The 25,487-nt window shown below is 35.3% G+C and overlaps 1 protein-coding gene and 1 non-coding gene across 3 annotated transcripts; one reads left to right on the top strand and one right to left on the bottom strand.

The window, feature by feature from the left end:
* Nucleotides 1–2,345: 2,345 nt before the first annotated feature.
* On the bottom strand, nucleotides 2,346–22,514 carry LOC138322903 (eukaryotic elongation factor 2 kinase-like). 2 transcript variants are annotated; one of them, XM_069267117.1, is made up of 13 exons: nucleotides 22,357–22,514; nucleotides 21,300–21,989; nucleotides 21,064–21,101; nucleotides 11,469–11,640; nucleotides 10,041–10,187; nucleotides 9,470–9,730; nucleotides 8,627–8,896; nucleotides 7,779–7,802; nucleotides 6,418–6,537; nucleotides 5,463–5,663; nucleotides 5,018–5,142; nucleotides 4,579–4,757; nucleotides 2,346–3,988 (listed from the first exon to the last, which is right to left on the bottom strand). In XM_069267117.1, exons 2-13 carry the CDS (start codon nucleotides 21,762–21,764, stop codon nucleotides 3,876–3,878), a joined length of 2,115 nt encoding a protein of 704 aa, XP_069123218.1. In that variant the 5' UTR covers nucleotides 21,765–21,989; nucleotides 22,357–22,514; the 3' UTR covers nucleotides 2,346–3,875. The 2 variants fall into 2 exon arrangements, with proteins under 2 accessions (XP_069123218.1, XP_069123220.1); XM_069267119.1 differs by lacking the exon at nucleotides 7,779–7,802.
* A 259-nt stretch (nucleotides 22,515–22,773) lies between these two features.
* On the top strand, nucleotides 22,774–22,854 carry Trnal-uag (transfer RNA leucine (anticodon UAG)). Its single transcript has one exon. It is a non-coding gene; the product is annotated as a tRNA-Leu (tRNA).
* Nucleotides 22,855–25,487: the final 2,633 nt, after the last annotated feature.

Raw genomic sequence — 25,487 nt, 5'->3', positions numbered from 1 at the left:
ACAGTCGTACTCTTAATGTAAACCAACTTATTTTCATGGGAACTTAATTTATTTCACGTTTTCTTAAATAATGACTTTTTCACAGCCTCTAAAGTTCTGTTTTTTCTGCATTTGAAATATTTTTGCAGTAATTCATTTCAGCTATTTTTTTTATCGCCTCAGAAATATCCGAAAATTAGTCGCACACATATAATAAGTTGGTTTACAGTATTGAAATGAGTGTTACCAATACTTAATGATAACACAATATTTAGCTTTATACAAATTCATAATCACTTGAACATCTTATGCCTATGAAAAGTTTGTATATTTACTCAATTTTTATCAACTAAACATGCCTTATCAATGCCCTATGTCAGACACAATAGAAATATCAATATCTAGTTATGTTTTAAAAATATACATGAAAGATACGACACATAAGAGTTATTTGTGTACAGCAGAGTATAGTCTAGTACATAATGTATTGTACACCAATAAAGAAACATTTAATATCTACAACACGTTTTATCCATTATAGACTGAAACATCCATGGAGTGTAAATATTTGGTCACAAACACAAAATTACAATGTAGATAAGACATGTACACAGACAAGAAACCCTGTAGTCATTTTCCATCAAAGGAAACTTGAGTAAGGCTGGAGATCATGCTTAACAATTTAATTTAGTAAAACATGACATCATATTTCAGATAAAAATGACATCATCCTTTAAATCACTTTAAATCAAACATGACATCATCATTCAGTGAAAACAGAACATTATATCAATTAATCAGTGAACCATGTCATCGTCTACTTCTGAATCAGTTAAATATGGCATCATGTTCTGTAAAGTATGACATCAAGTACAGTATCATCATGTTTCTGCAAAGTATCACATCATATTTCTGTAAAGTATCACATCATATTTCTGTTAAATTTGACATCATATCTCTGTAAATTATGACATCATATCTCTTTAAAGTATGACACCATATTTCTATAAAGTGTGACATAATATTTCTGTAAAGTATCACATCATATTTCTGTAAAGTATGACATCATGTTTCTGCAAAGTATCACATCATATTTCTGTAAAGTATCACATCATATTTCTGTTAAATTTGACATCATATCTCTGTAAATTATGACATCATATCTCTTTAAAGTATGACACCATATTTCTATAAAGTGTGACATAATATTTCTGCATCTGTAAAGCATGTAATCACATTTCTGTAAAACATGGCATCATACTTCTATAAAATTATTATATCATACTTCAATCTGTAAAGCATGACATCATATTTCTCTAAAACATGACATCACATATGTAAAAATATGACACCACACATTTGTAAATCATGACATCATATTTCTGCCAAATTATGACATCATACTTGTGAACCTGTACAACATATCGGTATATTCAGTAATACATTCCACAATGTTTAAGATGTAAAACATTTAACTTTTTTTACTTGAGTAAATATTTGTACAAATGACATTCTATAAAATATCAATTTCAGCACAGTGGTTATACAAAAGATGTTTTTTGTGAACTTGATACATTGTAGACAACATAATGTACAGGTCACAGACAAAACCTTATGACATACATATACTTATGAATAATGAAGGCTATACGTCTAAATAATCTCAGTAAAAAAATAGTTTCATAAACTAATGACAAAGTCTAAAAGAGGGCATACCTTTTCAGTTATCAGACATGTAGTCCAAACGGGGGCATACCTTGTTTTAGTAATTAGAGACAAAATATTTGCCTTTGTTATATGTACTGGGAATTATCACAGAAATTATCACTGAAGGTTACTGCATTTCCAAGTCATATAAAATTTGCACCAAGTTCGTGCTGATTTAAAAGATAATCAAAAGTTGTTTTAACAACCTAGATATTAACTATAGAGTGGTGATAGACCATAGCTATTCCACCTCTGTATATTACAGAGTTACCTCCCTTTGGGCTTGGTATCCATTGTGACGTTTTTATTTTGTGGGCGAAGTTTGTTGTTTTCTCTGATAAGTATGATGTTATGCTCTCAAACTCATGCCGTCCCAATCAATACTTTCCTGTAAGGGCAGATAACTATGTAATATGCAAATAGAGTGTAGCATTGTGGGTGAGAATAGATTGAGATACACTTTACAACACAAACATCAATTTCTGTACAAGTGGTTTTCATAGACACTTAGTATCAACATATTCAGATAACACACATCCAACTTAAACTAGTATGTACAAGGTCTATAACCTATTGTAATGGGAGTGATTTGTCAGTATATTCTGTGTGTAAGGATACATCCAACAGGTCTTTGTAATGACTTAACAACATTATACACAAAATGTTCACCGACACCGATTTATTTCACCAGAAAGCTGCTGCATCATATCACACAACTTATCAAAAGTCTTTACAGCCAGCTAATATTCTTACTCCTTCATAAACCATTACCGTATTTTTGCGCGTATAGTGCGCACCCGCGTATAGTGCGCAGGTACGTTTTTGAGTTTTATTTTGGAAAAATTTTTTTTTTACAAAAAAATCTAATTTTTGCATCTTCATTCAAAACGTTTTGCATAGGCTCCAAACACTCTTATAGAACAAAATCAAACTCTTCCTATTGTTTATCAGTGCCTAAAACAACCTTCTGTTCATTAAAATTAACTGGCGAGAGGAGTTTGACACGATGATTGACACTTTGTTTACACAGCAATAGCGACAGGCCTAGTTAGCTTGTAAATTTCAGGTGACACTATAATGAGGTCTCAACAACGATGTTTTTACAATCAAATAATTAACCATACCTTGTGTAATTCCAAGTGGTATCAATCAAGTCTATTGTGTATCTGATGGGCATTTAGAATTAATCATTGTCAAAGATATTAGCTGGAAAGCCGACCGAGTACGCTAATCAACCACAGGTGGCCGCCATATTTGAGTACTGACTGCACACTTCCGTATTCTCAATTATTTCAATCAGTATTGAAATCAAGATGAGATTTTACAGAACCATTTCAACAGATGGTAATAAGAGTGTATTTGACAGCCATAACATCATTTATAGTACAGATTGGTCAGTTTTAATGTAAGAAGGTTTTAGTTTCGTATTTAATTTGCTGACTCTGCATGAAACCATTACACTCACTTCCGTAAACAATTGTAAGTTCAAAAGTTTTCACATGCTGGCGAAATTTATTTATAAGGAAATCAGTTTAATGTGACAAATCAATTACATACTTATACATCGTTTCAAGCTCCAGGCTACATTTATTAAGCCATTTAGATTTGGAGATATACCTTACTGAAGATTCACGATCGTAACATGTGTCCGGTCATGAACACGTGTGCTCCAAAATGGACTATCAAGAAATTAAAGATATAAATTTCAAGTGAGCTTTTCATTTCATATTGAATATATGCATTGAATATTGACTTAAAGATCCAAGTAGCATAACTCTCAACATGTACAAAATGTTAGGCTACTACGCACTTTAGCTTGGACTTGCCGGTCGGTCATCATGATTCAGGGCCTGTACTTGCGTATAGTGCGCACCCCAACTTTTCACTTGATAATTTATGAAAAAAAGTGCGCACTATACGCGCAAAAATACGGTATTGTATATAAAAGTAAAGTAGAAACAAAATCCTATTCAAAGTTTTTAAAAAAGAAAATGATAATACAGTCACATCAATATGAAAGTCACTTGAATATACACAGATCTTCAGAACACCAAAAATCATTTTTCTCTCAGAACACTTCATGATTTGCTATGTTTGACATCTGTATCTATTTTTTCTGGACTAGTCTTTATCTCCTGCACTCTTCACGGATCTTCCTCTCCCTCACTCTTCCTCTAGCTGTCGATCCCTCACTCTTCCTCCACCTCACCATATGCCTCCTCAGCCAAAGCGAAGTATTTGTTAGCAAGTCTCCCCTTCATGGCAGCCATTGCAGCCTCTGCAGCCTCATTGTATAAATCACCTATAACATATAACAAAAGATTCTAAAATATTTTACCTGGCATCCTCATTATTCATACTACATTAAACAAATCATTTCGGATACAATTACTTGCTATAACAAACTTATGTCAAATAAGCAAAGAAAGGATGATAGACTTGAATGTCTTTTATCAACATTATATTTCATTCTATTATGGTAACAAAATATGTCCCCATTCAATGAAAACAAATAAGCCATTGTTCATCCCATTTTCAATGCAATCAAATATATTACCTCCTCTAAATTTTTAGATTATCTTTCCTTGTAAGTAAAGATAATTTATGAATTTCTAAGGCCGTTTTCGATTATGCGGTTTGACTGGTTGGACCTAGTTGTTCGTTTATTAATTAAAGACGGACCTGCTGATTTATTGTTTTCAGACGAGCCTTGACAAAGCCCTCACAGGCCTGTATAAAAAAATGCAGGTTCGTCAGGATGTATACTTGAAATGATGACTTTAACCAAAGGTTCAAATGATTGTTCCGAATAAACGAAAACAGCCCTGTAGTAAAAGTATTGTGGATTGGTGATAAGTTATCTCCCTTTTTAAAAGTGATAAGTTTACGTACCTGCTTGAGAAGGATCCTTTTCCAGCCCGTGTCCTCCATTATGGAGTAATTCTGCCTTCTTGGCTATAAGGATATGGACTGGGTCCTCCATTGCACAGCTGTATTCGCCTCCTTCATCATGGTTGTCCGTCTCTATGGCACGCTCATACCACGACAGAGAATCCTCCCAGGAGATTGATCTGTGACATTGCAAGAAGCAGTCCATTATACACTTGTTCCTTTATCAGTGAATATTGACATCTGCATTTAATAGGATTATCCTGAATAAACAGCATATACGTGTACTGTAATATATCTGGACCCAAATATTAATGCCAGCAACTGTTTATCAGTGGATTAAAGTTTGATATGAAAAAAGAGAGAGTGCATATATATCCCTTTCAAATACATATTACCAAGCCCAAACTACGTAAGAGTACTATGACTACACCATACTGACCTTTTAGTGCCGAGGCCATTCCCAGTCTCGAATGCCTTGGCCATGTATATCATAGCTCCACGGTCTCCTGCCTCAGCAGCCTCTACCATGTAGTCTACACCAATGTTGAAGTTCTCATCACATTTCTGGGAAAAATAAAGTTAGGCTCATCATTTACTTCCTCTCATAAATGATCTTATACTTATTACAGTTAGGCTTACCTGATAATTCTTTAATGTTCTCAATCTTCTTGTCTGGTACTTCTATTTCAATGTTGATTCTTCTATTGTTATTTAAGATTTTATGTTTTGACAATATCTTATCAATAACCACTGTAGTATTAAACATTTTTCTATAACTTTGCTTAGCACTTGATGTTAATTGCAGTTTTGGTTTTCATATTCCATCTGAAATCCCTCAAACCAGTCAATAAAATTACTTCCCCTGAATTACAAACTATGTTTACCTCGACAACACAGCTGACCAGAACTTCCCTCTCCATGTCCAGGTACAGTTTAGCCAGGGTCAGAATGGCCTCCATTTCACCCAGCTCTGCAGCATGCTCCTCATGAAATATGGCTGATTCCCAATCAATGTCTGTCTCCTTCCTCTCCTCCCCTACTACAAATCTGCCAATTTCATGGTACTTAGCCATCTCATGATGGATCTGTGTGAGGAAAGTGAGGTAATATTGTGCTTTAAAACTTTTGTTGATGTTTTATTAGTGCAACAATATAAAGTTTTAAAGCACCAATATAGCATATTTTACAATAATTTGATCTATGGTTTTTTTATTACAGATATTTTTACAGATTTACAGCTTTTTCTCTAAATTGAAAATTGTTTTCCCTCAGCTCCCAAAGAAAGTCACACCTGTGTTGGGAATAAAAACTAATAATGCTACCGTTCAGGGATCAATCTAGGTTTTGGGGGAAACTATCCTTTTTCCAAATAGGGGAAAAGTTTGGCAAATTATAGGGGAATTTGAATCTTCTTATTTTATTCCAAAATTATATTCATTTTGATGAAAAAGTACTGCAAAACCACTTATTTTATTTTTAGATTTAGTAAAGCAAGATTTTAAGCTCAATAATGAAAATTTTGAGTTTATCATAAAATATGCAGTAGCTGTATGATAAATTTGAAGAAATTTGCAAACAAAAGCCTAAAAAAAATTGATGAAAAATAAGTCACAGGGGAAATTGTGTTACAAAAACGGTAATTTTTTAGCTTCAAATGGGGAATTTTTAAATCACTAGGGGAATTTTAGGCTAGAAGGGAATTCATTCCTTGAGGGGAAATTTACCCATAAACTGAGATAAATCAGAGCTAGAGTGATCCCTGACCTTTAGTTTCCTTTTTACACGTATTATCCACAGTCTCCAACCTTTATACTGATCAGTTTCCGTAAGTATATTTACCTTTCCTAATGTTGAATCTCCAACCTTAATATTCATTAGTTTCCTGAAGTCCACCTCCATGGCAACACAAGATGGCCGAGCTCTCTGTTGGGCCATTCTCTGGAAAGCCTCGCGTTCCTCCTAATGAAACAAGAATGAGAACCAGACTGATGAGTATTCTGACTATATCAATGTTAATGTACAGTAAGCAACCGAAGATTGAATACGAACAGGTAAGAATTAGGATCCTTTTATCAGATAAGAGATTATAACTTATAAACAACAAAACATTTATTTACATCATATATATTACTTCTTACACTTCACATAACAACAGGATTATTTTTGATTCAAAATCAAAACCTAATTAGGTAGTTTTTGCTATAGGCTACTTTTAACACAGAATGATAAAAAATATATATAGAAATGAAGATGTTGATTGCCAAATTCCTACTTAACTGGGGCTACTAAAAGGAAGTGAGCCTCATTTTAGACTTGATATACAGAAGGCTGAATAGAATACCGTACTAAAGGAACTTTTTTGCAATAGTAAAAGGTAATAGAAGGAATTACAGAGATCTCCGTGTGAACAGTAAGTCACATTATAAAAAGCCTATCATTTTACATGTTTTCTACTCTAGCTCAGATGTTCACCAGCTATAATTAGACCACACACACATAGAATATCACTATGATGATGAACTTTTAACTCATTCACCCCTGCAGACACAATTAGGCTCTTCTTAATCCAAAACTAGGCCAGTCCATTATGGAATTCCAGGGGTGAATAAGTTAAACACTAGCAAAGGACATTTTTGCTGGATAGGTTAAGCTGTAAGCATTGCTTGTTTTAAAATGTATTGTTTGCATGATAATGAACAGGACAAAAAGATGCATTCAGTACATTTTATTTCTTAATGATTCATATTGCCTTGGGTCATTTGTAAACAAATGTGTACCTGTATGACTTGAGGAATATATCTAATGTATCTGTACCCTGTATACCTACCATTGACATCAATTGTCAGCAAAGAATTATCACAAGGGTAAACAAATCAGTGAACTTGAAATCAAACTGTCCAAATGTGAAACTGTTACTAGTAAATGTTGCTTCTCAAACGTTAATGAACAGAATGTTAACTGAACATATTATAATTAATAAGTATGGGTCTCTGAACTGTATCAAGTATTAACTTTTTCATGCAAAATAACATCAATTCATACTGTCAACAATAACTTCTTCTGCAAAACATTTGAAATATTAGTAATAACTCTTGCATGTCAACTGTGAAAGCATATGAAAAGTTTGGTAGTTTGAAAGAGACAGTGTCAGGAAGAGCGTGCAAGTGACAAGGGGGGGTTTGGTATATAGTTTTTCCCACCTCATGAGTTTCATGTCCATCAATCTGAAGACAAACAGTTTTGTGTATCACTTATAATACTGTCTAATGATAATACTGTACAGTTGTTCAGAGAGTGTAAAAGTTTCATTTACAGTTTGTAACTTATTCCAGGGGTTTATTTTCGAAAATTATCTTTATTCTCTTTGAAAACCTCATTCAAACGCCAAGCAATATGTAAAACCATGATTTTGATAAATTTGGACAAATTAAGTGAAATTAAAACCCCGCCAATAACAGCAACTGTACAGTATGTATCAGTAATAGGATATTTCTTACTTTCCTATGTCCAGGTTCATTCCTCAAATTGTAATTGTCGACAGAACAAATATTCTGTTTAACATTATACAAAAATAATACATGGTTCATAAAGATTATTTTGTGTTCGATCTTCACACTGAAATCTTATCAGATACAAAACTCACTTTAACGCAATATTTCTATAAATCTATATCTAAGTACTCACTTTAACGCAATATTTCTATAAATCTATATCTAAGTGTTTACATATCTAGAGCTACGACTTGTTTTTTTAATTACACTATTTGTTTTAGAATTTTTAGATAGTAGACTTAATAGGCTACCATTTCATAGCCTTAATTTTAAAAGTTCAGAATTTTCAACAGATTCCTATAATAAAGAACAAGCAAGATTTTTTTTGTGTTTTTCCACACATATCGTCTGCCATTTAGATTTTGGATAAAAAAATAATATACAAAGCTTTTTTTCCCCTAAGACCTTTATCATGGTTAATTTTTAGATAATTATTTTTCTATCATATTTAAGAATATTTAAGTTTGAGAAAAGCACAGCAAAGAAAAGAACTGTACCTCTGCCGTCATTGAAGACTGACTGTCGGATTTATCCGATCGTTCTGATTCACTGATGAATCTCATTCGACTGTGTCTCACTCCAGGTGATGGACTCTCTAGACACATTCCTTCATCTGTATCCTCGTCTATCGCCGAGTCACTCATCATGGAGGAGTTGGATCGTTGGCGCTCCAAGAATCGAGTAATATCAACTTTTGTGTCAGGTGATGAAAGGGAAATACAGCGTTCCTCATCCCCTCTCAGCCTAGTCTTCATCATAGACTTTCTCTGTAACATGTGCATGACAGGGGAACTAAATTATTAAGATAATAGAGTATATAGTCACTGTTTGAATGGTATATACTTCAATCATCAATTTTCTTGCAGTCATCTGAAGAAAATACAGAATATAAACCAGGGATATGAGACTTAACTTATCCTTAGTGGTTTTTATACATGACTTTTGCACTGTGATTCCATTTCGTTAATTACAGAACCATATGTTGTAAAAGTCCTACTATAGACTATATATCGTTGGAAATATTCCACAGAGATTAATATTCACAAATATTTGAACTGCCTGTCAAATATGAAATCACATGTCAAGCTAAGTTGGTTGACAGAAATGCAGCAAACCCTTCAGTACATTACAAGAAAAAGTACAATGTAATGTCTCAACCAGATGTCACTGGGACCAGCATATTTGGCCGTTATAGCCAGGTTTCCCGATTATACAGGTTTTAAATGTTATAAATTAAGAAGGAAAATGCCATACAATTACGCTGGAGAATACAGGAATCTGGATTAGACAAGGGCCAGTTTACACAAGTTATACTGTATTTTATGACCAGATGTTCATACCTGATGACGGAGGAAGTCTTTGTGGGCGTTGAGCTCCGAAGGAGCGAGATCAAACTCTGTCAGATCCAGACTCCTACAGATATCGTTACAGATGTGCGAGTGGAAGAAGAGGGCCATGCCTTTAGCTCCCAGGTTACCATCGCCGTACTCATTACCCTCGATGGTGTGTATCTGGGGGTCAGTGTAGAGGTCACCCACTCCCTGGATGTCCACCACAATCAGCATGTGTCCAGACCGCTCAAAGGTGAAGTGGCTGAGAGCCTGTAGGGTACCACAACCATATTCATCTTGATTTAAAACTCTAATTATACAGCAGTCATAATGTAAACAGGGTATAGAGTAAAACACAGTTGTAATGAACATCTAGCTAGGGACCAACAAAATGGCTTTGTTATAGTTATAGTTTGTTATACACATATTACAAACATCTGATAGGAACAATGACAGGGAATGAAGTCTACTACAATATAACCAGGAATTTGTAATTACGGGTGACCATCTCTTTATTAAATGACTTTATTGTGAATGACCAACTACCTGTGGAGTGACCTAATTACAACTGACCACCAACCTGAGGAGTGAAGCGTGTGGAGTCCTCAACAAATCCGGAGTTGGAGTTGTACTTGACATAATGACCTTCAATGAAGTGCTCAAGGTGAAACAGTGGAGCCCCTGGCCTGTCCTTAAACTCCAAAATGTACATCTGAAAGATGTCCACCTGAAAAAGCCAAATCAGATTTATAATAAAAGGTCCTGTCATTTAATATAACAACACATGCTGACTTTAATAATCCAATACATGTATGATATCTAAGAACAAAAGTCAGATTCCATATTGAATATATTGGTAAAAGCAATCTTTTCAGAAAATAAAAATCTATTATTTTCTCCTGCCTCCCTCTCTAAGACCTCACAACTACCTTTTTAGGAAGTCTCTTACCTAGACCTACCTTTTTAGAGGGTCTGTGTCCCCTATACCTCCCTCCCCCATACCCACCTTTTTAAAGGGTCTGTGTCCCCTAGCCCCTCCCACAGACCCCCCTTCCCAGACCTACTTTTAAGGGGGTCAGTGTCTGTTGTACTACTCTGTCCCCTAGCCCCTCCCACAGACCCCCCTTCCCAGACCTACTTTAAAGGGGGTCAGTGTCTGTTGTACTACTCTGTCCCCTAGCCCCTCCCACAGACCCCCCATTCCCAGACCTACTTTTAAGAGGGTCAGTGTCTGTTGAACTACTCTGTCCCCTAGCCCCTCCCACAGACCCCCCCCCTTCCCAGACCTACTTTTAAGGGGTCAGTGTCTGTTGTACTACTCTGTCTGAGCCCCATACCCACTTTTTAGGGGGTCTGTGTCCCCTATACCTCCCTCCCCCATACCCACCTTTTTAGGGGGGGTCTGTGTCCCCTAGTCCCTCCAACAGACCCACCCCCCCTTTCCCAGATCTACCTTTTTAGGGGGTCAGTGTCTGATGTACCCCGCTGCCTCCCTCAGACCTCCCTTCCCCATACCCACCTTTTTAGGGGGTCTGTCTGTTGTACTCCTTTGTCTCCCTCCCTTCCCCATTCCCACCTTTTTAGGGGTGTGTGTGTCCCCTCTGCCTCCCTCCCCCAGACATCCCTTCCCATACTCACCTTTTTATGGTGTTTGTGTCTGTTGTACTCCTTTGTCTCCCTCCCTCCCCCATACCCATCTTTTTAGGGGGGTCTGTGTTTATTGTACTCCTCTGTCTCCGTCCCTCCCTCCTCAATTCCCACCTTTTTAGAGGGGTCTGTGTCCACTTTGCCTCCCTCCCTCAGATCTTCCTTCCCAGACCTACCTTTTTAGGGGGTCGGTGTCTGTTGTACTCCTTTGTCTCCCTCCCTCCCCCATACCCATCTTTTTAGGGGGGTCTGTGTTTATTGTACTCCTCTGTCTCCGTCCCTCCCTCCTCAATTCCCACCTTTTTAGAGGGGTCTGTGTCCACTTTGCCTCCCTCCCTCAGATCTTCCTTCCCAGACCTACCTTTTTAGGGGGTCGGTGTCTGTTGTACTCCTCAGCCCAGACTTTGGCGTCCATCTGTAGTTTGACGTCCTGGAAGTACACCTCTCGGTCCACAGGCTGTATGTAGTTTTTGGCCACATAGTTTCCAGCGTGACTCCAATCAGGGTGCTTCAGGAACTGAGACAGTTTCTTCCTGAAATATATAAAATAGTTCTTCTGAAAATGATATCCTTGTCAACATATTTAATATACTTTTATTCAAAAATTTCCACAATCACCCAAGATATTTGATGTCTCATCCATTTGTATTATACAATGAACAGTTTAAATTGATACAAACGAAGAGTTTAAGTGTTTCATTCCAGCATGAAACATCATGTCAGGACAAAATATGCACAAATATACAGATTTGAATGAATTGCCAGAAAGACACCTAAAACAGCACTACAGAACTAGACCAGGGGCTCCTTAGGAGTAAACATATTTTACTCTATCAATGATCCTAAATTTGATATCAACAAATTTAGGATCAAAGCAATATCACATATGAAAATCTGACAGTAATGGTCTACAAAACATCTACATGTAACAAGATGCCTATCACTGTAACCATTCTTTATGAATATAAATACATACATATGTACAATTGTCTCCCTGATGCAAAAAAGACAAACCTGTGAGTTTGTGAATTGTGATATGCACTATATTAATACATATTGAATTAGTGTACATGTATATCCTATAACAATAAGTTTTGATGGAATGATCTTTGATTTATTCATATACTGGAGAATAAATTACATGCATAGCTATACAAAGTTATGTATGAACAGGCAAAGCCAAAATTTTATATATGAATCAATCTTCTTGGTATAGGATCTGCATATAAAACAGGATTTATTTTAAATTAATCTTCCCATTTTGCCTAAAATCCATCCGACTATAATGTGCACTTGCAAAAATATATTTTAATGTGATTGATATATCATTGATTTAGATGTTCGTGTACGATATATGAAAGCTGTCCGAGTTCACTCTGCTTTCAGTGTAAAATCAATATACCCCCTCAAGTCTACTTATAGATAACATTACCATATCCTAACAAGGCCTTTACCCTACCATATGTCAGTCTAGGTGACATGTTTTTCAGGTGATGATTCATAAAATTTCGTCACTATCAGATGAATAATAATAATGTGAAAGTAAATGCGTATTTTGTGTGTCTAAAATGAACACTAGCATTTAGTAATTTTTCATGGTGATCAGTCAGAAAGTGACTTGGCTGTTCTCTATCTTAATCATATTAGTACCTTATCCACTGTAATTACATTGTGCTGTATTCATAATCAACTTACCCAAGTATATGTAGTTATGAACATACATTGTGTTATGCATTGTTAATGCATCAGTTAGAGATATAAACTTTGAATTTATCAATAACAACACCTTCATTTATCAATACTTAGAACACATGAATTTTAAATCTGAACTGCATCCACAGATATGGGACTATAGCTATTCCACTGCACTTGTGATCTATGAGAAACAAGTTTTTAGATGTATTTAACTTTTCATCTTATCATTTTATTAGGACATTTAACCAATAAAGACCTGTCACATTTCAAGTTCAGTTTAAATCAGTTATGACTTCTAAACTTTGAATGTACATACACATGTTTGATATATTTTCACCACAAGAGTTGCTACAGTAAAAGTCAAAAGGTGCTAAGCATGGAAAGTTTTCACAAGGGTAATATGTAACATGCAAAGAGAAAAACATGTCAAGTTGTGGTGTATATATTGCATTTACATATCTTAGGTAGTTTGATGTTATCTTCTGACGTCAGACAGATTATAACAGGTAACCCAGCCTCAGGTATGATATAGCTCATGAATAAGTCAGTATATTACTGTATGATAGGTGTACATGTCACCTTTGATAGCTCTGACGCAAAATTATCCTGGGTTAATTAAATTATAATGAATGTTTAAAAACAGAAGAATCGGAGTAAACTGATAAGTCAGCTCTTATGGTTATGCTTGCACAAAGTACTGGTAGACACAAACGTCCCTCAAATTTTTACTTAAATCATCTTATGTAAAGTAATTTCATTTCAAACATTTAATTGACAAGTTAGATGGTACAATCAATTTGATCAAAAATTGTTTCCATGTCATGTATACTCTGTATATGTGAGTGTGTCTTACTAATACATTTTTATCCGTTCAAGAAAGTCTGAACTTCTGAAAGTACCTGAATATGGCAGAATCTACTGCAGCCATTTACTACCAGTCTTAAAAGTCACGATAAAGATTGCCTTCTTTACCTTCGTCTGTTTTCTAACATCTTGAAATATAAATTTTTACAATCTGCATATATAATTTACCGTGTGGTCAGACATAGCCTCTAAACTTTGCCTGTACAGTGTGAGGGTTGTCTATCCAAAACAATGATTGTTTTTAAAGGACTTACTTAGTAAACCTCATTAAGCCAAGTACTATAGGATTGATTTATCACAAGCTAATCATGCATGGTACTTATGTATGTAAAATGATCCTTAAATAAATATGGATTGTTCTGTTAACATATCACTATCAGATCTATAATGGACATTCGATGACATTCCATAGTCTATATGAATACATATACAAATTGTAGATATATACTGGATAGCTATTTTTATATTGCATAATGAGCTAACATGTCCTCCAAATACAGCAGTGTCCTTATTAACAAACCTATGTCCTTTATTGCATTGTAAACATGTCTGTGACTGGTATGATTTAAAACACAGCCTTATCTTATAACTAATCACTGAGGATCAATGACACTGGTTGTTTATTTGGGTGAGTAACCTATGTAGTGCATGACCTTGGCCTTGGTATGTTCCAGTTGTCTTACTAACAGTTCTATATTACAAGAACTGTTTACCAAACACTACTGTGTAAGCAATAATATGTAACCTGCAGTGACCAAGAGGTTAAGAAGTCCCGACATATTACCACAAGCTTTCTACCTCTGGGTCACAAGTTTGAATCCTATATGGGGAAGCATGCAGTTGTATATAGTAAATTTCACATCCCAAATAAACAAGTCAATTTAGCATGATTGAAGCATTTGCACAGTTTTATTTTCAAACCATACCAGTTATTACAGCATGTGCTATATTGCAGCATGGCACTATACTGCATTGCAGCATGATTTCTACTGCATATAAGCTTTAAGCTTGATGCCAGCACACCACAAGCAACCATATTTCTATTTTATCTGCATGGTTGCAGTATGTTCTGTAATGTTAGGAAGCAATACAACATGCTGCAATTTGCAGCATAATTGAGCAGACATTTAAAGCTTGCAGCATGATGCCAGCACACCACAAGCAACCATATTTCTATTTTATCTTAATTTATAAAGCATGGTTGCAGTATGTTCTGTAATGTTAGGAAGCAAGACAACATGCTGCAATTTGCAGCATAATTGATGTTGCAGACATGCCTTAAAGCTTGCAGCATGATGCCAGCATACAAAGCAGCATGGTTTCAGCATATGCTACAAAAGTATAGGGTAAAGGGCAGTTGCCAGGTCCTGACTAGTGTCCTAGACTCGGTTATAACCGGAACAAGGACATTAAGCCACATCAATCAATCAAACAGGTACTGACTACTCAGGTCTTCCACCATGATCACGGCTGTTAGTATACATCAGAGTATATTAAACGAATCAAACCTAACACACAAAGACAACCCACAATCCTCCAAACAATATATTATGTAACCCACGTGCACTCTCCCAGTAACATATATCTCATTTCCCTACCCCTCCTCAATCTACCCCCTTCCTACCTGAAACAATAAAACACCATCTAATCCCTCCTCATTACATCTAATTCCACCACCCCTAACTGAAATATCTCATTCCTAGAACAAACCACCCCTCCTTCAAAATAAACAGTAAATTATTTTGATCCCCTTTCCAGCTGACACTCAGAAATGTTTGTTTGTTTGGAATGTGAGCTGCCTCTCTATGTATCAGATCTATTTATAGCAACCTCAACCTTCCTGTCCTACCACACAGAAGTTGTAAACATTTTACTAGTATGAAAGTTGTCCTGTTCATCACATTTTTCAAATAAATGTGGGTGAATTTACTTATCAACTTCCCCTTTTAACATTTCAACAGCCAAGTCCTTTGTACAAGTCCATGCATAAACAAAATCTGAATTTATATAGGTTGTTTAATTATGAAATGTAAATTTGTTTTTAAATGCTTGCATCTTATCATTTACATTTTTAGTAATTAACAATATCCCACACAATCAGCAATTGCTGTCTGACACAGTCTTTATCATCCTTTCTCAGAAGAATGGTGTAAACATGACACCATTAGCCACATGGACGGCATGATGCTGCACCATTACACAGATTTTGAGCGTCTGTACGGAAGATTCTTACAATTACCCAATGTTTACAACATGTCATTGCAATTTAGCACAATGTCTGTACCCACAATTGTGCATCAGTGCATCATAGCTGGGACTATACAATATATATGCCAGTATGATTATGTACAATTTGTAAGTTTGTCTGTGTGTATACATCTACCTGTACACAGTCACCTCGAAAGGAAAGTGACCTGGACCCCGGCTGGTATAAACAACATGCTTACCTCATGGAAACCTACACATTGTAAACATCTCCACATAAAAGGTCACAGTCCTTCAGTTCAAATTGATCAACAGTAAATACATATTTCATCACGTTTATAATTCAATGTTGATAGTGACATGTTTATGTGGTGTAAATATGGAAACATTTCACTTCTAATAATATCAATTTATTTAACAATGACTTTTGATGAATACTCAACTCACTGTTGTGTATCATATATCCTACAAATCATCAGCTGCTGTTCAGCATAATAATTTATATACATGCCCATTTGCAATGTAATGTTTCACAATTTACACACTATACAGCTACCATTACTTAAAGAATTAATGACTACCAGCTAGGCTAAAGTTAATTTATTTGAATAGGCTTATTCTATTTACATACCTATTAGTATTAAAACATGCTAGATTTGGTTAGGTAGAGGTAAGCTAGCGTACCTGGAGAAAAAACATTGACCTATGGTCAATAGGTCAGTACCTGGCAACTATACCCTGTTATATGTATAACCTGCATGGGTTTCAAACTCATAACAAAGAGTTGGAGGGCTAGTACATGTGTTCATTTGTCGAAAACCCTCAGATGGTTACCGTACATGGTTCCTATTTAATCTTTATAGGGAAATTAAGCAGGACTGACCAGTAGCCAGTGGTGTTTTTTTTTGCTTTCAGAACACAAACATTACTAGATTTTTTAGTGATACTGATAGAAGCCTGATTTCTGGGTGAATGAACACTGATGGATGGTCATTGGTCATTATCTGGTATATTGTGGCTCTAAACCTAAAACCATTGGAGGGTCAATGTAAGAATATCTGACACCTAAACCACTCTGCCACTCATATATGTCTGTCAAAGTTAGCTAGGTTATACTAGCTAATGTAAGATTGGGGGAAGGGGGAAGGCAAGAACATTTTTACAAAAAAAAAAAAGTTTTAATTCTCATTTTTTGGATCTCTGCTGATCACTACCATTAGCCTGCAGTTCTATTATGCTGGAATTTACCCGACACAGAAACTCTCAGAATAACGGTCTGAGAGGTATGGTACATACAGCATTTGATTTACACTGCACATTTATGGCAAGCAAAAGATACAACAAGCATAAACTACATTGTTTGCATGGAGAACAGATAAGGATGTACACAAGTTTGTAGATCTATATAATCTGCATTATGAAATAGGTTGATAAGTTGCAAGGCAGTCATCACATGATGTTTATTTGCTGTACATGACATTGTGAGCTTGTTCTTGAAAGAGAAAAAACTTTCATCTAAATCTGTAACTTTTGAGATAAGTTCAGATAACAACCTGACATTGTGATGGATACTGGACAGGAAAAAACATGTATATCATCATACAAACTACTTACTATTTCTTCCAAAATTGAAAATTATCATGAGCTTCATTTTTGAAAATTATCATGAGCTTCATTTTTATTTATTAAATTGTTTCAATAATCTACCCTGCATTTGACACTTACAATTCTGCAGCATTTTAGGGTGTATACGTACACTTTACAACTGTTGAATTGATCTGATCCTACTTTCGTTCATTCTAAATATTATCCAAGATGTTTGGAATTAATAAAGTTTCTCATTAGTCATAGAATTACCATATAAAGCGGCAGTTGGAGGCTGAATTAAAAATACAACACTTTTAAAATTAATTTAATTTTAAATTCAATATTTATTACATTTTTCATATGATTACTCACCTATAAACTGACAAAATATGTCATAGCTATATAGGTTGCTTATAAAAATGATTTAAAATCAGTGGTACAATTCGGTAAACAAGGTCATAATGACACTCGGCAGAACAAATTTCCACATAATGATTTGATGTAGCATTCACTTGTGGCCATGCATGACTAAATGCTAGTCGACCTAATAACACACTATGAAGCCATCACTAAAGACCTTCACCCCAGACTGAGCAGGAGATGCTATCTTACAGGCAAGAGACTCTAGATCTGCTATCCTGATTCACAGCAAATTTTTTTTTTCATAAACAACTCTTAACAGTTGATGTATGAAATTAAAACACAATCTCATGAATCTTTTTTTTACTGGCTGTTGAGGTTTGACGCATTTTGTAGGCTAAGACTTGCAATCAGTCAAAAAACATGTTGACTACCTCCTACAATGTACCTATAGCCTCATGCACACATATGCTGTTGTTTGACACACAATCGGCATGACTTTTAGTCATCACTTACGCTGGCCCATCTGTGCACCATGTGCAATGCATTATCCCCGGCCAGATGATTTGAATTTTTGTCAACATGTAACTCGTCAAGTCTATAAACCATCCGACTTCATGAATTACTCGTAATAAAACTGCAGGCATCAGGTTAATTGACTGCAGCTTATCAGTCACAAAGGTCTAGACCTTTGTTTGAAAACTTTGTAATTAGTAACCCTATAGACACAAAGACTCTATAGGCAGATGAAATGGGTAAATGTACATGTACTGTTTTAAAAGAGAGAATGTTTTATATGGGTCTAAATCATTAATAATATAATTCCTACTAGTACCAATTACATTTTAAAGATGCTCCACCCTAGCATTGGTATTTTTTCTCTATCAAAAAGCAGACGATTTTGTTTTTTTCTTCAGTTACAAAAGTTACTTACTTTACACCATTACCACCATTGAAAAGTTGGAGCTTTTAATTTTACTTCAAGATGAAAATATAAAAGATAATTAATTGCATCCCGGAAAAATTCCATGGCACTATGTCCTATATGGAATGAAGTTCTGATTGTGGATGCATGTAACATAAGTTACATCTAGCATATGTTTTGGAAAGTATATGAAATTGATAATGTAACATGCATGAATTGATTGGACCCATAACTGCTAATTGTTGCTGGAGTGATTTAATGTTTACAATACATTTTACTTGGGAATAAAGTTGTTTACTTCAGGTGTTAGGTGTCAACAATGAGATTAGATTTCAGTGAAAGGTCAGGACATCCAGAGCTTACACAGGTCACTACTGGACAGCTGTGGCTGTTTACTAGGTCACTGTCTGGTGTCTGATCAACATCAATAACACAGGTCACTAGCACGCCTTTCACATCATATCACAAAGAAAAACACTAAATATATGTATATTTGCTATAAGTACAATTACTATAAGTAGGTCAGACGATGTAAAGGGCTTATATTACACCAAAGGTCACAGGTGATAAATCTACATTTCGACAAAATATATGCATAGAATTTTTCAAAGCTCCAATGAAATTTTTACAATTGAGTAATTTAACATCATGGGACTAAATATTTTTGGCAATACTGATGATAAGGTCCAAGCTTGAAAAATCATTATAGATTGATCAATGGTCATGATAAGTGGACAGTGTTAATTATTAGGTCATCATCAACATCAACACACAGGTCGATAAGTCATTACATTTAAACAAATACTAAATGTATGCTATACATGTATATATGATTAAATTGGCAAAATTTTACTAACTTAAAGATGCTCAACCGCCGACAGAGCATAAACGATACTCATCATTTGAACAATAACTGGTGTTTAATCTTGTATATATATATACATGTATATACACATATGCCGAATAAACACAAAAAATAATATAAAATAATTTATTTTGCTTTTTGTGCATGCACAATCAGTACTTCACTCAATATATGCCAGGTAATTTTTTTGGGATGCAATCAATTATTTTTAATATTTTTATCTTGAAGTAAAATTAGAAGCTCAAACTTTTCAGTGGTAGTAATAGTGTAAAGTAAGTAACTTTTGTAACTGAAGAAAGACACTAAAATCGTCTGCTCCTGTTTTTGATAGAGAAAAAATACCATTTGTCAGCGGTAGAGCATCTTTATGTAAGTGAAATGAGCTAGAGTATTTACTGCATGATGATGTTGTAATAACCATACTGTTATTGTACAAATGAACTAAATAGCTATAACATTTTGCTTTGTTTATATTAACTGAAATATTTAATTATCATACAAATATCAGTAGTAGTGTCTTTAAACTCATCACAGAGCTAGATGTTTTTAATTATTGTTGACATTTTTTTTTACTTTCTTAAAGTTTTTTTTAAATCAAACAGATACATCTTTCGATATTGGATTATCAATACTTCAGCAAATACATTTACATTAGAATCAATAAGCATTATCAGGTGTTAATTACGTGTAAAAATACCTACATTGAAAACACAATAATGAGGTCATTAGTATATAAACAGTGTATTTAATTATTTGTTCCATACAAAGTACCATCCATCACTGTATGGGCAAATTAATCATACAACAATACTTTATATTTCAATGTAATATTTTAAATATATATACATGTAGATTTCCAAAATTCATTATATACACAATGTACATGTATTTGTATGCCTCTTTCCTGTACTGTACAATGTACATGTATTTGTATGCCTCTTTCCTGTACTGTACAATGTACATGTATTTGTATGCCTCTTTCCTGTACTGTACAATGTACATGTATTTGTATGCCTCTTTCCTGTACTGTGCAATGTACATGCATATACATATATGCAGGCCTGTTTTTTTCTATAATCAGAGAAAGGTCCCTAATGTGGCTATATGTATAACTCGCATATGGCCTCCCTTTTGTTCTTTTAAGAAATAAACAAGAAAATGTATGTAAGGTATATATGCCTGTCTCCATTTGAATTCTTTTGTCGGGGGCAGGGGTGAACATGAGTATCTATCCATCACCTAGCCCTCCAACAACTGTTAAATTGTGAAACTAACAGAAAATTCTGAGATAATAAAGTGTGTTAATCTGTATGGCATTTTAAAATGAACACCATGATTTCCTTATTATTATGAAAGTTTCTTTGCGCTCCCAGGAACATACAAATGTACATGTATGTTTTTCTGGTTAATTACCTAGTATCATGAAAATACTGATGAAAATGAAATATGACTTACAGTCTGTAGCATTTTCTCATTGCTCCTCTGTTGAAGGACTAAAAACAAAAAGAAAACCTTGGAGTGTTTAGATGAAAATGGAATTAACTCGAATTTTACAATACTGTACTAATAAAGCCTTGTTCTTTAAAATAAACAAACTTAATGTACATGATTTGTTATTACTTAAGATCCAAATACAGTACACATTAAGTACTATTTTTTTATAATTATTAGAAAAAGATATCAATGCCTACCTTGGATTCCATCTTGACCTTAACTTCATCTGTTAACCATGTTTTCTTATGTGGATTATAGCGATGCCGAATACAAATTTCAGAATCAATGTCCTCAATATGGAAAGCTTTCCATGGATCATTAAGCAATTTTGCCTTTCTAATGGCTAAAGCCCAATTGTATTTTGCTCGTGCACGTGCAGTGTTCACATTCAATTTCAGTTGGTTTCCATTAATATTTTTTCCATTAATATTCTTTAGATTATTCAAGGAAGCCAAAGCAACAGATTTACTTAATCTTCTTTGTCTGAGTGTCATTAAAGGTGGAGGCATTGCAGGTATGTCACTATCACTTTCTTCTGTATCTTCTCGTTCATCATCTGCTCCTGTGTCGTCATCATTGCTGGAGTCTGGATCAGCTGTTGGATATAACTGCATATCCCACTCTTCATCACTATCATACGATTCAGATGTTTTAGTTGACATCTTGATATAGTGTTAGTTGTTAATTATACTTCAACTTGTAATGTTAAACTCCTGTGTTCCCAAACACTCCAGGATGTTGGAATTTATAAATTCACTTTCATCCTTTTCCCCTGAGTATGCTATAGATGGCTTTGATCCACTTCTCAACAGACTAGTTGATTATCACAGGGAATACCCCAAAGCAATCTGAATTTATGCATCTTCAAATTGTTGTGGGTTGTTAACCTGTAAATATTAGAAAATTTATCAAATATCACTTGTATGTCATTAGTCTATACATCTTACAGTATGCATGTAAATAATATTTCCTGGTCTCCCAAATTAAGTGAATTTGTTGACATTTCTTGGGGCATGGAAATAATGAGGATGGTTACTTTATTGTCTAGCACATCATTCCCAACACTGTCAAAACCATGTGGTGGACATATTTACAAGTTTTCAGACAATGTCTGAGACATTTTATGTTAGAACCACAGTGACATAGGGCAAAATAATATCATGTCAACATGTTCTTGTTCCAAAATAACACTTACGAAATTAACGCTTTATTACGGCGACATGCCGTTGTCTCGAGTAAATAAACAATTCTTACCTGATTCTTACAACTGCCAGTCTCGTGCGTGCTCTCTCGTCTGCGAACGCGTCATGCAACGTTGTTTTCTTGCTGCTCGAAGAGCCTTGACTTCTTGTATCATGAGAGGTCACGTTTGCTGTTTACCATAATCAAATTGTTAAGAAAACATCAGATGTGTTCCGAAAATGTATTCCGAATGAAAATAAATTTCACAATCGTGAACCACCGGTACTTTCCGTAAATGGGAAATTTATTTGTTCCTAACAATCGCCTACTTCAAAATTGAAAAATCAGTTATAGAGGTCTCTTACAGATAAAAGAGGATTTCCGATAAAATTGTAACAATATGATTAATATAATAGAAAACATATGCAAAACGCCGACGTGATTAGAATTGACTATAAATTCTAGTTATTTTTGCTGTAAATGGAATGAGGTAGCGTGGCCGAGTGGTCTAAGGCGCTGGTTTTAGGCACCAGTCTCTCTGAGGCGTGGGTTCGAATCCCACCGCTGCCACTGATATTTTTTTCATTTATACACTTTATCAAAACATACATAAAATGCATTATCATATGGTATTTTTTCTCTATCAAGCAGCAGCAGATTTAGTATTTTTCTTTAGTTACAATAGTTACTTACTTTACACCATTTCCACCTTTGAACTACTGATTGCGCATGCACCAAAAGCAAAATAAATTATTTATGTTACTTTTTGTGTTAATAAGACACATATGTACAGGATCTAACACAAATTATTGTTCAAATGATGAACATCGCTTATGCTTTGTCGGAAGTGGAGCGTCTTTAAAAATAGGAAATGCAAACAAGACAAGCATTATTACACTGTTAGTGAACGCAATAAACATTTTGGGGGATGGAGACCATGTTTTTTTTCATAATACTACAGTGCAATGCAGACAATTGGCATTTAATTCTATTCATTGTTAATGGTTTTGAATGGCTTTTTCAAGCATATACAAAGACCAACCATTTTCATTACATTCTGATGTAATAAAATTTCTTTTACATCAACTTTGAGTAACAGGATTAAATTATTTGATTTTCTTTCTTGCCTGGTATATTTTTAGGGGCCGCGGTGGCCGAGTGGTTAAAATGTCCCGACATATTACCACAAGCCCTCCACCTCTGGGATGCGGGTTCGAATCCCATGTTGCCAGGTACTGACCCCTGGTCGGTGGTTTTTCTACGGGTACTCCGGCTTTCCTCCACCAACAAACCTGGCACGTCCTTACATGACCCTGGCTGTTAATAGGACGTAAAAATAAACAAACCAAACCAAGGTATATTTCATTGCTAAATCATTGACAGAGTAATTGATTTTTTCGAAATTTACTGAATCTTCATGTTCCCAACCACGTAATTACTGAAGACAGCTGTTAGACTCTCTTTTGCAGTGCATAGAATTTGATATTTGTTCAACTTTTGGAATGAACAAAATACTATAATAAATAAATGTCTAGTCAATCTCATCTTTCCTTATTTTGCAAAACTGAAAATCTTGAGCACATCAATATGCTAGAGATTATTAATGCTAGCTTTCTTGCATCTCCCTGGATTTGAGAAATAATATATTATTGGGTTCACCATTGACCTTCGTAGAATTTTCCAGTGATCTTTTACCTTGGGTTCGCCATTGACTCAAGGCCGATAGTATTAGGTTCATAATCCCATGTAAAGGTCACCAGAAAATTCTACATAAGTAATGTAAGGTCGGTACTGAAGCCAATATTATCAGTTACTATATGTCAATGCCAAACCTTATGGTATCAGTCCAAGTACTGCTGAACTTGCACCATCAATCCATGGTTGGTGGTAAATCCATACATTGTCAACTCCAAGGTCACTGGTGATACATACATTTTCTGTCCAAGGTCAGTGGAGATCCATACATTATCAGTCCAAAGTCAGTGGTGATCCTTACATTATCAGTCCAAGGTCAGTGGTGATCCTTACATTATCAGTCCAAGGTCAGTGGTGATCCTTACATTGTCGACCAGTCCAAAGTCACTGGTGATACATAAATTTTCTGTCCAAGGTCACTGGTGATCCTTACATTATCAGTCCAAGGTCAGTGGTGATCCTTACATTATCAGTCCAAGGTCAGTGGTGATCCTTACATTATCAGTCCAAAGTCAGTGGTGATCCTTACATTATCAGTCCAAAGTCAGTGGTTAACCTTACATTATCAGTCCAAGGTCAGTGGTGATCCTTACATTATCAGTCCAAGGTCAGTGGAGATCCATACATTATCAGTCCAAAGTCAGTGGTGATCCTTACATTATCAGTCCAACATCAGTGGTGATCCTTACATTGTCAGTCCAAGGTCACTGGTGATACATAAATTTTCTGTCCAAGGTCACTGGTGATCCTTACATTATCAGTCCAAGGTCACTGGTGATACATAAATTTTCTGTCCAAGGTCAGTGGTGATCCTTACATTGTCAGTCCAAGGTCACTGGTGATACATACATTGTCGACTAGTCCAAAGTCACTGGTGATACATAAATTTTCTGTCCAAGGTCACTGGTGATCCTTACATTATCAGTCCAAGGTCAGTGGTGATCCTTACATTATCAGTCCAAGGTCAGTGGTGATCCTTACATTATCAGTCCAAAGTCAGTGGTGATCCTTACATTATCAGTCCAAAGTCAGTGGTTAACCTTACATTATCAGTCCAAGGTCAGTGGTGATCCTTACATTATCAGTCCAAGGTCAGTGGAGATCCATACATTATCAGTCCAAAGTCAGTGGTGATCCTTACATTATCAGTCCAACGTCAGTGGTGATCCTTACATTGTCAGTCCAAGGTCACTGGTGATACATAAATTTTCTGTCCAAGGTCACTGGTGATCCTTACATTATCAGTCCAAGGTCACTGGTGATACATAAATTTTCTGTCCAAGGTCAGTGGTGATCCTTACATTGTCAGTCCAAGGTCACTGGTGATACATACATTTTCTGTCCAAGGTTAGTGGTGATCCTTACATTATCAGTTCAAGGTCAGTGGTGATCCTTACATTATCAGTCCAAGGTCAGTGGTGATCCTTACATTATCAGTCCATGGTCAGTGGTGATCCTAACATTATCAGTCCATGGTCAGCGGTGATCCTTACATTATCAGTCCAAGG

Source organism: Argopecten irradians, chromosome 5 (assembly GCF_041381155.1).
Source record: "Argopecten irradians isolate NY chromosome 5, Ai_NY, whole genome shotgun sequence".
Classification (NCBI taxonomy): Eukaryota; Metazoa; Mollusca; class Bivalvia; order Pectinida; family Pectinidae; genus Argopecten; species Argopecten irradians.
The sequence above is the reverse complement of the archived record's forward strand: the minus strand, read 5'-3'. Positions and strand labels throughout refer to the sequence as shown.

What these genes read in the sequence shown, in the direction of transcription:
- LOC138322903 (XM_069267117.1), bottom strand. Translation starts at nt 21,764, where the DNA reads ATGTCAACTAAAACATCTGAATCGTATGATAGTGATGAAGAGTGGGAT. An exon ending in AAGACTTCCTCCGTCATCAG is followed by an intron (nt 8,897 to 9,469) that starts GTATGAACATCT and finishes CACATGTTACAG; the next exon opens with AGAAAGTCTATGATGAAGAC. An exon ending in AGTCTTCAATGACGGCAGAG is followed by an intron (nt 7,803 to 8,626) that starts GTACAGTTCTTT and finishes GTTTGTCTTCAG; the next exon opens with ATTGATGGACATGAAACTCA.